This window comes from Emys orbicularis, chromosome 16 (assembly GCF_028017835.1).
Source record: "Emys orbicularis isolate rEmyOrb1 chromosome 16, rEmyOrb1.hap1, whole genome shotgun sequence".
Classification (NCBI taxonomy): Eukaryota; Metazoa; Chordata; order Testudines; family Emydidae; genus Emys; species Emys orbicularis.
This window is the reverse complement of record NC_088698.1, coordinates 32,724,120-32,738,476: the sequence shown is the minus strand read 5'-3', so window position 1 is coordinate 32,738,476 and position 14,357 is coordinate 32,724,120. Positions and strand designations below refer to the sequence as shown.

At 41.3% G+C, this 14,357-nt stretch overlaps 1 protein-coding gene across 1 annotated transcript in view; it reads left to right on the top strand.

Annotated features, from left to right (window-relative positions):
* PITPNB (phosphatidylinositol transfer protein beta) overlaps window positions 1-14,098 on the top strand; it is an 86,283-nt gene extending 72,185 nt beyond the window's left edge. Inside the window, exons 9-12 of the mRNA XM_065417658.1 lie at window positions 1,538-1,648; window positions 5,965-6,087; window positions 11,133-11,218; window positions 12,160-14,098. Coding sequence (XP_065273730.1) covers window positions 1,538-1,648; window positions 5,965-6,087; window positions 11,133-11,180 — 282 coding nt within the window. The 3' untranslated portion in view covers window positions 11,181-11,218; window positions 12,160-14,098. The remainder of the gene's footprint in view (window positions 1-1,537; window positions 1,649-5,964; window positions 6,088-11,132; window positions 11,219-12,159) is intronic.
* Window positions 14,099-14,357: the final 259 nt, after the last annotated feature.

Genomic DNA, 14,357 nt, shown 5'->3' with positions numbered 1-14,357 from the left:
GTCAGAGTATATTTTCATTTTGAAAGTGGGGGTTAATTGGCCAAATTGTTTGTTATGGCACTTTAACAAGTGCTGGTTTAGCACCTTCTGAAATGTCCTAACTTTTTTGTCCACTTGTAACTTGGGAACAACTTAGTGTAAGATCTTCAGTTTTGTCTAGTCCAGAATCCTCAATGAGAGCAAGTAAGCCAGGTCCTTGGTCATCAGAGGTGTTCTCCAGGGGTGTGCGAGCCTCCACAAATAGTCAGCAGACTACAAACTCTGTTCCACCTAATCTGAGCTTTGATTTAAATGATTTTAGCCAAATGTTAGGCTTAAGTTTGTAGTGGAGAATTTTAGGAGATATACTGCCTCCATCCAGCTGCGCTCACTTGCTACAGCTGGCAGAGGTCCAGTAATTTCCCAACGGCTGCATCTCCTGCTGTGGGGAGGGCAGGTGATGGTGGGCAGCTTTTCACTCCCCTCTCAGTTCAGTCCCCTGGGGGGGGGCCCCCACACTCCCCATGTCCCTGAGTCTGAACCTCTTTCCGTCATTCCAATGAGATGAAGTCTCCATAGGGCTGATAGCCACTTGCCAGTACTGCTGGCCATTAAGGAGAATGGGATGCCCCTGCCTGATTTACTCCTGCAGGCAGAAGTATGATATTTGCACCTACAATTAACTGAGTGCAAACAGACACATGCAGATTATGCTAAGAAACTGGACACTGACTGTAGTACCAGTTCCCAGGAAAGGAAGACGGGTATGACATTTATCTGTCTGCACTGCGGTATGTAGGCACAATAGGCGTGAGGTAATGGTATTCTAACAAGCCTACTGCTAAACTGTCTTGGTTCTTGGGTTTTATGTTGTTTTCAGTGGATTTTTGTGTTATGAAATGTGGAGAAAATAACTTGGGTTTCAAGTGTAAATGCAGTGTTCCACCCATTGTCAAATGGTGTTTAATTGGACATTGTCAGGTCAAATTTGTGAAAAATAAACTGCTACAAAACCAATAAAAACATTTTACATGAATCTCTTTTCAGTTCAGTGGAAATAGTTTCAACAAATATTCCCTTGTAGTGTGTTAGCTACCCAAACAGTGCAGAATTGTTATACTAATGAACAACCAGAAAGGGAAAATGATTTGATATTTACTTAAACCAAAACAAAACCCACCACAGTAGTCTATTTTAATTGTCAAGCTAGAATACTCAAAAAGTAACCTATTGGCATAAATCATGACAAGGAAATGTAATTTTTTAAATTATTTCAGATTTAATTATAAGACATGTTTATAACAGAGGTAAAGTAGTTTTTTAAATATGGCTTTTAACCTGACAGTGTCTTATTAATCCTTGGCACTCTGCATGTTCAAATCGCAGTACAACCATTGTCTAAGCCTTAAAATGGTGCTTTGCAAGAATAATACTAAATGTGTACATCTGAATCCTTGTTTATTATTCACATTTATAAATTTCCATGCCAACAAGTTTTTATTCAAACACTAACATTAAATGAAGAGATTTTTTTCCCTCCCCAATTCTCCACAAACAGAAAGAGCTAGCAGCTGATGAAGACTGCCCTAAAATGTGTGCTTACAAGTTGGTGACTATCAAATTTAAATGGTGGGGACTACAGAACAAAGTAGAAAACTTTATCCAAAAGGTAAGGGTTGCTTTTTAAATACTCTGCAGCATAGTGGGGTTTTTTTGGTTTTTTTTTTTTTAGTAGAAGTGAAAAGTTGGGACATTTTTCTTCTATTAAAATGAAATGTTAGTGAAGACATTGATCCATTCAATTTTTCAAGAAATCAAACCATTGACTTCTAAGGTCCCAAACCGGCAGCCACTTATGGCTTAACTTGACTTCTGTGAGTAGGCGCATTGATTTCATCAGAAGTACTCATGATAGTAAAGTTAAGCACATGTGTAAGTATTTGCAGGATTGGGATCTATATGTATATGGCACTTAGGAATGTCCTTTGCTTCCATTATTCTCTCAAGTTAAAAAAAAAAAATCTATTTACGTAAAACATGAGTGCTTTGATGCTTTTCCAGCAGTATGTGCACCAAAAGGCTTGTGAAAGTATCTTATTTTGGTTTCTTGTAGCATTAAATTTTACAACAGCCACAGAGATTGAGGGATTACAAAGCAAAATGTAACATATACCATTGACTTAGTTAAAAGCTGCACCATACCTGACTGGATAAGTGTCCAGAGGGATCATTCCCAATGCGGTCGAAAAACAAAAATGTATCTTGCAACTTGGAACGTCCATACGCTGCTAGACTAATCAGAAAGTGAAAGACCCAAATGCAGAACATCAGTTATTGCCCGAGAACTCTCAAGGTAGAACATAGACATCACTGCTCTCAGTGAAACAAGACATGCAGATGAAGGCCACTTGAGGGAAGAGGGCAGTAGTTACACTTTCTTCTGGAAAGGAAAACCAGCAAGCGACAGGTGAATACATGGTGTTGGCTTTGCAATCAAAAACCACCTAGCCTGACTGAGCTCCCCATTGGCGTCAACAAGCACCTTATGACCCTCCGCATCCAATTGGTCAGTAAGTCATTTGCCACTATCATCAGTGCATATGCACCAACTTTTGATGCTGAAGAACAGAAAGAATCCTTCTACACTGATCTTGATAAATTTTTATCAACCGTTCCAAAAACAGATAAGATAATCCTCTTAGGGGACTTTAACGCAAGAGTTGGCCGAGATTCTAACCTATGGAGTAGTACCGTTGGGAAGGAAGGAGTGGGCAAGACCAATTCCAATGGCACCCTTTTACTCAGGAAATGTGCAGAGTATGACCTTGTGATCACCAACATAATCTTCAGACAAAGCAACAAGTACAAAACAACTTGGCAACACCCCAGCTCAGAACAATGGCACCTCCTAGACTGTCATTGTAAGAATACAGGATCTATAAGATGTCCAAATCACCTTTGTCATGAGAGGAGTAGACGATTGCTGGACTGACCACCATCTGGTAAGGTCAGTCATGTCCATCAGGATTGCACTGAAACATAGAAAGCAATCCAAATCACACAGATGTCAATACAACAGCCAAACCCTTCAATCCTCAGTGCACCAAGAGAACTTCCAAACATTCCTCAGTGAAAAACTGGCCATATGCACACTTGGAAATGACAACACACCTCTGAGATCTGAAGATGGTAGTGCCCTTCTTAAAGATAATTAATCCATCAAAGAGCACAGGAAGGAACACTACCAAAAGCTTCTAAATCGAGAATCAACTGTGACTGACGATACCATTGACTCCATCCCTCAGCACCCAATCTGGGAAACTCTTGCCAACCCACCAACACCTGAGTAGGTCTGCAAAGCAATTAAACAAATGAAGAACAATAAAGCACCAGACCCTGATGGCATACCAGCTGAAGTACTGAAAGTGGGGGAAGAAACACTGACTAACAAGCTTCACTTGCTGCTCCTCAAAATCTGGCGCATCGAAGAAATCCCTGGTGACTTATGTAATGCGAATGTAGTCACCATTTTCAAAAAGGGAGACGGCCGACTGTGGCAGCTATAGAGTCATTGCCCTCCTCTCCATCGCTGGGAAGATTCTTGCTAGAATCTTACTAAATTGCCTGCTCCCTCTTGCAAAGGAAGTACTTCGAGTCCCGGTGTGGCTTCAGACCATCACGAGGCACAACATACATGATTTTTGCAGACAGGCAGATCCAGGAAAAATGTCAAGAACCACACCAGAAACTGTGTATGGTCTTTATTGATCTGACCAAAGCCTTCGACTCTGTCAACCGTGAGGCTCTATGGAAAATCACGTCAAAGTTTGGCTGCCCAAGCAAATTTATCATTGTAAGACTTCTCCATGGCCAGATGACTGTCTCCATCCTGTGTAGTGGCGCTACCTCTGAGCCTTTTGTCATCCGAATTGGCACCCACCCTTTTCTTCATTTTCTTAGCAGCTATGAAAACATTAATCCAAGACCACCTACCCCAGGGCATTGGCATCCTATGTCGAATTGACAGCAACCTCTTCAACCTCTCTTGTCTCCGTGCCAGAACTAAAGTAATATCAGCAACAATAACCGAACTCCAGTACACAGATGATTGTGCTGTAGCTGCACACTCAAAGGAGGAGCTTTAAACAGCCCTTCATTGCTTCTCTGAAGCTTACAAAAGCCTATGGCTAGCTCTGAACATCGGCAAAACAAAAGTTCTCCACCAGCCAGTCCCCGGTCAATCATCAGACCCAGCAAGGAAGATCTATATCGACAAAGATGAACTGGAAAATGTAGAATACTTTGCCTATCTTGGCAGCCATCTCTCACAGAGGGCAGATATAGACATTGAGATTCAGCACAGAATTCGCTGTGCCAGCCTTGCCTTTGGCAGATTGTCTCATTGGGTGTTCATCAATCACAACATCGAAACACACACTAGACTTTTAGTTTATAAAGCGGTTGTAAGGACCAAAAGATGCTGGGACCATGCTTGCTTTAGGCTTGTACTTGAGTTGTTTGCTCTCCCGGGAAGAGGAGCTGCACATGTCACAGATTTCAAACCAAAAAATACAAGAGGATAAACCAAGCAGAAGATCCAAAACTGTTTCCCTGGTACATGGCCTCATCGCTTACATTCTAACGTACTTGTGTTCTTTCCATCACTAACTCAAGTCAGTCCACTCCCCTTCACAGAGAGTTAGTCTGACTCTGTTTTCATTTATTGGCAGTAGCCATAACCTTGCTTTATGTAATCAGCATAGTTTCTCCAGAATGAAGCATCCCAAAGGATAAGAGTAGAAAAAATCCCATTAGTAGTTACTATTTACATGGCACCACATGTGTGCATGGCGTTTACAGATAACACTAGGGCAGGGTCGCTGCTCTGAGGAGCTTACTGTTTGTGTTATATGTACCTAATGTCATGACCAAAGTGAGCCACAGTCCGGGGGGTGGGGGAGTATCCGTGAGGCAACAAAACATTCTGTGAGAGAGCTTTGGGTTGCAACCTTGAATAGTTCACTACTAGTTTTTGTGTACGTGTGTGTATATATAGGTACAACACAGAACTATACCTATCGATGTAATTCTACCAAGGTAAGAAGCAGGGTTGGCAGTTCTATGGTGAAAAAAGTTTGTATCATTGATATGAGAACACTATCTTACTTTTCAACTTGAAAGCTCTCACAGCACTACAAACTGTACAGGAATTGCTACAGCCGCTTTTGAATTAGACAGTTACAGCTCTTTAACGGAACAATACTACACATGGTTTAGGATTGGCAGAAATGCAATATCCAAAGGAAATCACCAGGTACCTTAAATATAGCAGACAGATGGAAATACCCAAATTGGAACTGGTCAGGACGTAGAAGCTAACCCCTTTAACTCCTAACAAAAGGTGCCAAGGAATCCTTAATTTGGCTTACATGTGCACGGTTATATCTCTTAAAAAAGATGCCCTTTGCAGCAGCCAATTGTTCCGTGCACCATATCGGGACATAATTCAGTTCTAATACGAGGGGGACAGAGAGGAGGCTGGGAGTGTAAATGTGCCACCTACTGAATTCCCAGTGTCATTTTCTTCTTCACCTCATTTTACCACAGATGTTTTTATTACTGAGCTTGTACAGTAGCTGTGGGTTTTTTTAAAAATGGATTCTGTCTAGGATCAGATTCAGTGGAGTAAATGTATTTTGGAGAATGCATCCACAACCTTTACAAGTAACAAAATTGCCAAACTTTTTTCTAAGAACAAATTGTTATTACAAAGTGCATTTCATTTTCCTTGTTGAGAGGCAGAGAAGAGATGTGAAATCATTAACTTAAACCCAAGAGTCTGGGGAGGCTGGATAGTGCCATTGTGAAATAAAGAGCATGAGACTATATAGCTGCAACATCCTTTAAAATTTAACTCAATTCTCCTTTGGACATTTATTGATAAATCATGAGCATATTTTCTAATGCTGCTTTGTCTCCTTAAAGCAAGAAAAGAGGATATTTACCAACTTCCATCGCCAGCTGTTCTGTTGGATTGACAGGTGGATTGATCTGACTATGGAAGACATCAGGAGAATGGAGGATGAAACCCAACGAGAGCTGGAAGCGGTAAGAATGCTTTGAGGGCTGTTTATAAATGTATACTCTATGGTAGTTGGGGCTGTACAAGAATCAAAGAAGGCTACATCAATGGCTTGTGTCCATCCTGCCAACTCTGTGTGCTATGGGATAACACTGATAAATGCTATGCTCTTCACTGGATCTCCTCCACAGAGCCACACTCGTGGAGCTTCTGCATACCATGCTGCAAAGAGCCAGGAGTTGTTGAAATGTAAATGTTTCTGGTAAGTATCCCATGTCTTGAATGCCTGCACTGAGCATCTCTTTCCGCTTGTGAAAACATTATCTATACCTAGTGCACGCAATCCCACAGCTCCCTTTTCACCACTTGTCAGTCGGACCTTGGAGCTGTCCCCTCACTTCTGCATCGTAAGTGTCTTGTTTTGTTTAGTTTTCAAGTTGTAATTAGAGTTGATTATTTTTCCCTTCAAACGTGTCTTGAAGTAAGTGTGTGTCCCCCATGAGGACAGTTGGACTTGTCTTGATGAGCGAGATAGACATTGAGAAACTCATTCCTGAAAAAAATCTGTCATCAGAGAATTAACAAGCACTTGTGTTGCCTCCTTCCGTGTCTTAGAGGCTATGAATGCTCATAGTCTGACCTGTCTGTATGGTCCCAGAGTGTCTGAAAGGAAGCTCATCCTTCAAGCAGTTTTCTCCCTCTTCTCTCAGATGCTGAGGAACACAACAAGCTAGGAAAGGACCTTTCTGCTGCAAAGTCATTTTTCAGGCTGTGGTTCTCCCACTGTGAGCATTTCTCTGTAAATTCTGAGCCTCACTCAGATTTTTTAGCATCTGCCAAAGCTACAGTTTGAACTTTGTAAGGTGCTTTCTGACCGCCTTATTGCCCAGCACCCATTTGGGTTGCGGTCTTTCTCCTAGCAGCACTCTGGTTCTGCTCAAATATGCAGAGTAATGAGATGTGAGACTTCAACACATTTGGGCTGCCAGAGACCCAGAAATAGTCTGGCTTTCTCGCCACAGACCCAGTATTGCTATTAATACTAGTTCTTCTCCAATACAAACTGTTGCTCGGGTCAAACAGACCTACTTTCATATTGATATGAACACTACCTCTGACTCTCCCATCCCTAGTGTTACCCTGGGCATGTGTGGCTAGATCAGCCTTATACACTGCTGTTTGCATTGTGGGGAAATGTTTTTGAGGAGGAATAGAGATGCTTCTGCTCATCCCCATGAACATGAGCCCAACAAACCTTCCTAACCTGGGAGTTTGGACCGGCTCTGCTCTGGAGGCTGGGGAGGTTGTAGGAATCCGTCTTTTAGCACAGGAGTCCCTGAGATCGGCTTTGATCAGCTCTTAATAAAAGGCCAGATAACCATCACTCTGCTCACCCTTACAAGACACTTGATTCTTGGACCATTGGATGGGCTCAGTCTTGTATGTCTTAGCCGTATGGAATGCCAACTACAGTACATGACCACCTGATGCTGAGAAATGTCTCTGTCAAAATATTCTCTTTTTTGGATAAACTACAGATCATTGGTTTCAGAATGGCCAATAACGTTGCCCCATTGACCGAGGGTTTGCTAGACTTTTTTCAGATCACAGAATTGGGTATTGCCTTGATTACCTTTAGTAGTTAAGTGCCTGCTGTATTCCTGAGCCATCTTAGATACCTGACCTTCCTTTAAGAGTTATAACTAGTATAATACAGGATGACTGGAATTTCCTACTCACAGACCTGTAGCTGGCAACAAACCCAACCACCTTCAGGACAAAATATGGAGAGACTATCAGACAGCCAAGGCCAGAGGCAGTTTCCAAAGGCCACATGCTTAATATTTATACTGCTTACTGTATTTTTCACTCCATGCATCCGATGAAGTGGGCTGTAGCCCACGAAAGCTTCTGCCCAAATAAATGTGTTAGTCTCTAAGGTGCCACAAGGACTCCTCATTGTGCCCAACAATGGCTCTCAGCAATATGCTTTTTTTCAAGCAAAATTTCGCAATCAAGATGGCTCAGAAGCATTAGGCAGGTTACTCAGACAGTGTTAAACTGTATGTTTGCAATAGGAGAGATCTGTGTTGCCTTTGAGGGGCAAAATACCCCATTTACTAACCCTGTAGCGAGAGTGGATGGAAGAAATGTATTCGTCTGTTTACTCCGGTTCTAAATGCCTTCCCATATTTCCTAACTTTTAAGCCAAGGGAAAATAAACTGGCTGGCTGTTTTATCAACACAGCTGGGTGCAAAATGTCCTTCCTCTTCAAGTAAGGCAAAAGAAGGGGCTGCTTTGGCAGATCCCAGAAACACTTTTTGGAATAAGATGGATATCTCCCTCCCCTTATGAACACTTCTGCCTAGATGCCAATATGAAAGTGGATGCTTGTTATGGTAGGACATCTCTACATTAATTATTTCCAAAAGAAATAATTTCTGAATTTCCCCTTGTACTCCCACTTTATCCCAGACTGACGAGTTTGGGAAACTGTTCCATCAGTAGGGATCTGTGAAAGCGGAAGTGGTTTCCTATCTGTAAGGAGTTCATCAGAAGGGTTGTCTTTATTTTTTTTTAATTTTTTTTAACAACCACCTCAGTTCCTGACCTGGTATGGGCCAGACATCATTCAGTCCCTCTGGGAAAGAGGGAAATATAGTATGAGGTGTGCACACCGCAGGTATGTGTAGGACAAGCCTCAGAGATCATGGAAAACTTCCCTAAACCTTCCCCTTTTTGTGTCTGCATGGACTGTAGATGCTTGTCTTTGTGGAGGAGGCTACCCGTTGATAGATATCTCATAGGTGAGTAACTGCTTTTTTGACTTTGCAAAAGTGATCTCAAAGATCAAATGTTCAGATTCACAAATGTTTCACATAAATAGAATGTGCTCCCTGATCTTTTACTTCCAGAAGTACATGCTAGTTTGTGAAGATTTTCCTCTAGCTGGGTTAAAAGAACATGGGCTAAAGAGAAATTACCAGTAACTTTTCTGTTTGTGTTCACTGCTATGTAACTACTTACATAGTAGTAAGTAGGGGGGAGGGATAGCTCAGTGGGGGGGAGGGATAGCTCAGTGGTTTGAGCATTGGCCTGCTAAACCCAGGGTTGTGAGTTCAATCCTTGAGGGGGCCACTTAGGGATCTGGGGCAAAATCAGTACTTGGTCCTGCTAGTGAAGGCAGGGGGCTGGACTCGATGACCTTTCAAGGTCCCTTCCAGTTCTAGGAGATAGGATATCTTTATTAATTATTATTATAATTATTATTATTATTATTATATAATTAACTACTTACATGTTGTCAGTCTACTAGCAAATACTTTAATCCCTAAAATATTTGTTGTACATTAGCTCTTATCTGCCATACTGAAGTTAAACCTGGTTTTCTTGCTTTCAGGATATAACTTTTAACCTAGTCTTTTTTTAAGGATTGTGTCAGTCCTGGAAGCTGGCTTTTACTTCCCCTTTCATTCCTTGCAGAATAAAGCAGATGGTTTTGTCTCTCAAGATTTAGTAGATTTAAAGCTCCTCATGATAACTTATTAAATTACTTTTTTTCAAATGTGTACTCTGGTGACCAGGGCCAGCTTCAGGCACCAGCCTGGCAAGCCTCCGGAGAGGGGCGGCACGTCCAGCTATTCAGCGGCAATTCGGTGGACGGTCCCTCACTCCCATTCAGAGCGAAGGACCTCCCACCGAATTGCCGCCGCAGATCGCGATCGCGGCTTTCTTTTCTTTTTTTGGCTGCTTGGGGCGGCCAAAACCCTGGAGCCGGCCCTGCTGGTGACTGTTTAAAAAACATGTGGTCTTGTAGCTGGAATATCTTCTTGTGAGCCACGTAGAAAGGGTTGGCTCCTGGTGTTTTAAATACTCTTACCGCTCTTTCTTTACTAACATAATAGAGGTATCTGCAGGCACCTACAAAACACATTCCAAGAACATTTTTGTGATGGGGGTATCCTCGTGAGGGACAATAACCTAAGGGTGGGTAGAATGTAACCACGCATTGGGTCACTCACAATATAAGTTGAACATTCCTTTTAATTTTATCCCCAAAGAATTTCTGCTCTCCACGTGCCACATTTAACTAGCCACTTGCTGAAATATTGTAGCAAATGGTAATTTTCACTAAATCTCAAATACTTCAAGGCTGACACTTACTATTATGGGCTTGGACCACCGGAGAGAAGGGGGCTCAGTGATGAGATGCCCAGCATGATAGAAATGTCCTTGCACTTCCAGCCCTGAGCAGTATTCAGCCTCTCTGGTGATATAGTCCAGGAGATCACAGGTGTCTGCAGTTTTATGTTGTTACAAAGAAACAATTGCAGGAAACAACCCAGTGGAGTCTAATTGGGTTGGCAGTTTTGCATTTTCTTGCGTTGCTTTCTGTTACTATTTGCTTTCTTTAAAATCTTTTCTCCTTTTTCATTTCTGGTGTTACTTTTCTTTACTTAGATTCTCTGCTGGATTTTTTTGGTTCTCCAGTTCTTCATCTGGATCTGTTTTCATTTTGTCAGTCTTTTTCCTTTACTATCCATTGTTTGCTGCTTCCTGGATGCCTTTTCTCATCCCTGTTCAGTGGGCTTCTAGTCTCGCCTCATATCCTGTTCACAATTTTTCTGCACTTACCTCTATTTCGCTCTTCTGTGTGATTGCTCTCCTTATGTGGTCTGACTCTGTGGACACCCAGAGCACTTCTGCCATATTAGACCCTCTCCATCAGCTGACTGCTGGACAGTGCGGATCCTAATCAGAGCATAAGAAGGAAGCAGCTTGAAACTGCCAAAACTGTGCTCCTTCAGCCCTGAGAAACAGTAGCAGTGCTGTATGCTTCAAGCAGTTGGGTATAGGATTCAGATGGCCCTTAGGAACTGAGAGGCTGCCTCCCTTTACAGCAGCTGTACATTGCTCACTCTGACTTTCCTGTCCTACAGCATGCCTCTTCCACCTAGCTGCCTCCACTCCTTCAGCTGGACCTGGGACTGGCTCTGAGCCATTTAGTTCTCCTAATAACCTGGTGACCAGTGCTTTATTTGGTAGCTCACGGTTTTATTTTACATTTAGATGCGTAAGAAGGGTTCCGTTCGAGGCACAGTGGCTGCTGACGTCTAGCGGAATCCTCTGTAGGTTCAGAGGCAAAATCAAGCTGTGTAAGTGAATTCCTGGGGGAGAGGAGGAATCCTTTCTGGTGATGGGCGTTACTGGCGGAACAACTATTCTAGAGCGGTGCAGCCAGATTCCTTTCTTGGGACTGAGCCCCTGCTGCTCCCCTGCTCTGACCAATCAGCAGCAGGACAGCAGCCCCATGGCTAAGATTCATTTGAGACCTTCCGCATGCGTTTGGCACCATGATGGGCTCTGGGCACATGCTCCATTCAGTCCGTAGGATGCTGTAATTTGGCGCAAGCTAGCTATCACATCGTACTTTATGCTTGTCTGGTGCAAGAGCTCAAAGTGCAGGCTCTACAGTTTGTCTCCTGACATGTGCTTTGGCTTCAGGACACTTAGGCTCCAAAGCCTGCAAGAGGCTTCCTGGACAGAGTGACATTTTGCTGCTCTATTAGACCCTCTTTGTGGTTAAAGAAAATATAACTGCATTTAGAAAAACTGTACAATCAAAATGGGTGTGTGGAGGGGACGCCAATCTATTTCCCAGGTCAAGAAAAAAAAAAAAACCCTGAAATGCTGCCACCAGGGACTAATTTCCTCAGAAGTCCAAACCTTTATATTCACACCCAGTACCTTAATGTTCATATTTCCTGCTCTGAGCATTTTCTCACATGCCTTTAATGGTGGATCCTGTATCTGCAGCTAACTTCAAATCCCAGAGATCCAGCGTATGGGAGTGCTTTGTACTTATTTCCATTGTTTGATGTCTGAGTTGCTGTTCTAATCACAAGACTGATATCCAATCTAAAAGATTCCCTAGAAAATTTGAACTGATACAATATGATCCAGCTCAATGCTGGTGAAGGTTTGACTGCGCTGCACTAACTATTTTTCTTAGAGAATTAGTAAAATCTGCATTTTTAGAGTTTAATTTTACTTGAGTAACTGTTAGCACTTATTGTATCTTTTGTTTTTTCTACAGTTACGTAATCAAGGCCAAGTGAGAGGAACAAGTGCTGCCAATGATGAATGATAATGGATCTGACCTGTCACTTGCAGTGTTGATATACAGATGTGTGTGTGGATGCATGATTATCTGTATATAATTATATATACATACACGCATACTGAGGGGCTGTTACAGTTTCTCCAGGGTACTATACCCATCTTCAGCAAAGATACAAAGGAAACTGCTTTCATTATAAATACCTGAAGCAAATACAAATTGACTGAGTAGTGTCATTTAAAGGATAAATTGACTGCAGAATTATGCTAACTGGTATGTTTCCTGAATGTCAGTACTGGACCAATTTATTCCCTACCTTTGTTTTATCCCCTCTTGAATCACTCTGCTATAATTTGCCTATCTCATTATAAGCCAACAAATTCAGATAAAGTAATTTTCAATTTTGTGTTTTCCCTATGTGATTTTGGAATAGGAACTATGAATGTATTTATACCTATTTATTTCTGGATTGTCATCTAAGTCAAATCAGAAGATTTTTTTTCTATTGGTGAGAATTGGAAGACTTTTGCTGTTGAATGAGGAATACAATAATGGCCCAACTTTTACCCATCTTACTGAAAGAAATCACCTTTTTATTGGAGTTTTGTACATTGAAATTCAAATGTTTTCTTCATTAAAAATTGGCAAAATTAAGGAAAAATGGCTTGTGATTTATAACAGTTTGAACAGAACAATTTTCCAGGAGGCTTTCAGACAAAATAACTGACAATACCGGTATTGAGCCTTTAAAGGCTGTGTAGTTTAATTGAAGGTGTAACACTTCCCTAGAATAACATTTATTTCTGAAATTATTTTTTTTTCAAAGTTTTCATTTGGAAACTATGCAAATGGTCTCAATTTCACACGGATTGCGCAATGGAATATAATGGTGACTTTTAGCTCTTTTCATGTTGAAAATTCACTTTTAAAAAAAGATGTTCACTTTCAGATATGATGAAAGTTTAAATTGTAGCATCTGATGTTTCTCTGATTTATTAGAAGTAGACATAAAAGGAAAGATGGTATAATAAAGGCCTTTTTTAGATAGTTCTCAAATAGTAAGTTGTCTTCATGATTTTTTTTAAGAAAATATTCCAATGAAGCATATCATAGATTTATTATCAAAATGCTTGTTAAATCAGGAACAACTTATTTTAGGACCACTAGTTAGGTAAGGTTTCCTCCCAGAAGCCTCTGTAGGGCGAGGTTTGCTGAAGGATCTGTATAGTTTTTCAACCCCACACCCACACCAGACACTTGGGAATAATTGCTTATTTAATTAGCTGATAGCGGGAGTGATTCTTTCTTCCTTTACAGTCAGTGGCAAAACTCTCATTGACTTCAAGGGGAGCAGATCAGGCTTTGAATATGACTAGCCCACCTAGTCCATCGCCTGTAATGACGGTCAGACAAGTGGACATGGATTTTTTTGTATGTCTGTACTGTATTATTGCCTCACTATCTTCCATGCTACAAGGTCAGTCTTTGGTTAGTCCTTCCTCGCCTAGCAATGAAAATAGATGTCTATTTTCTGTACCAGCAGAAGATTGGTTTTGTAAAAACTTTTAAACCATGTTTATACAACTTGCTACAAGGAGGGTTTTTGCAAATTTGTGAAACTAAGGGCTGAGTTCTCTTTTCAGTGCAGGAATGTAACTCCCACTCTCACCAATGGGAGCCGGAATACGTTCCAAGGAGGGAAAGGAACCCCTATCGTTTTCATGGTTTTTGGACTAGCTATGAAAATTTGAGGGAACTTTGTAGTGAATGTAAATGTTTAGTTTACTTTGGCAGTCTCTGATGTGAACTACAGTAAAACAGTCAATGAAATGTAATTAAATAAATTTGATCATAAAATATCCCTTGTGTCGTGTCTTGGGTATCATTAATGTCACTTTGTGGATTTCTCATATTGCCATTTTAATTCTCTCGCTCTGTGGAAACTGGATGAGATGGTTAAAAATCTGATGCTCTTCAGTCATTTAAGCTGAAAAAGAAAAAAAATTCAAATACCAATGGAAAGCCTTGAAATACTTGGAATCCCAACTGAGTAATATAAATATTTAGGTGAAATCTTATTGATAGTTGTGGAGTGTTCAGCTGATTGTGTTGCTGCAGTGCTGTATTTTGTGTGTTCTGTTGATAACTGATCCTTTTTTGCTGTTCACCTTAGG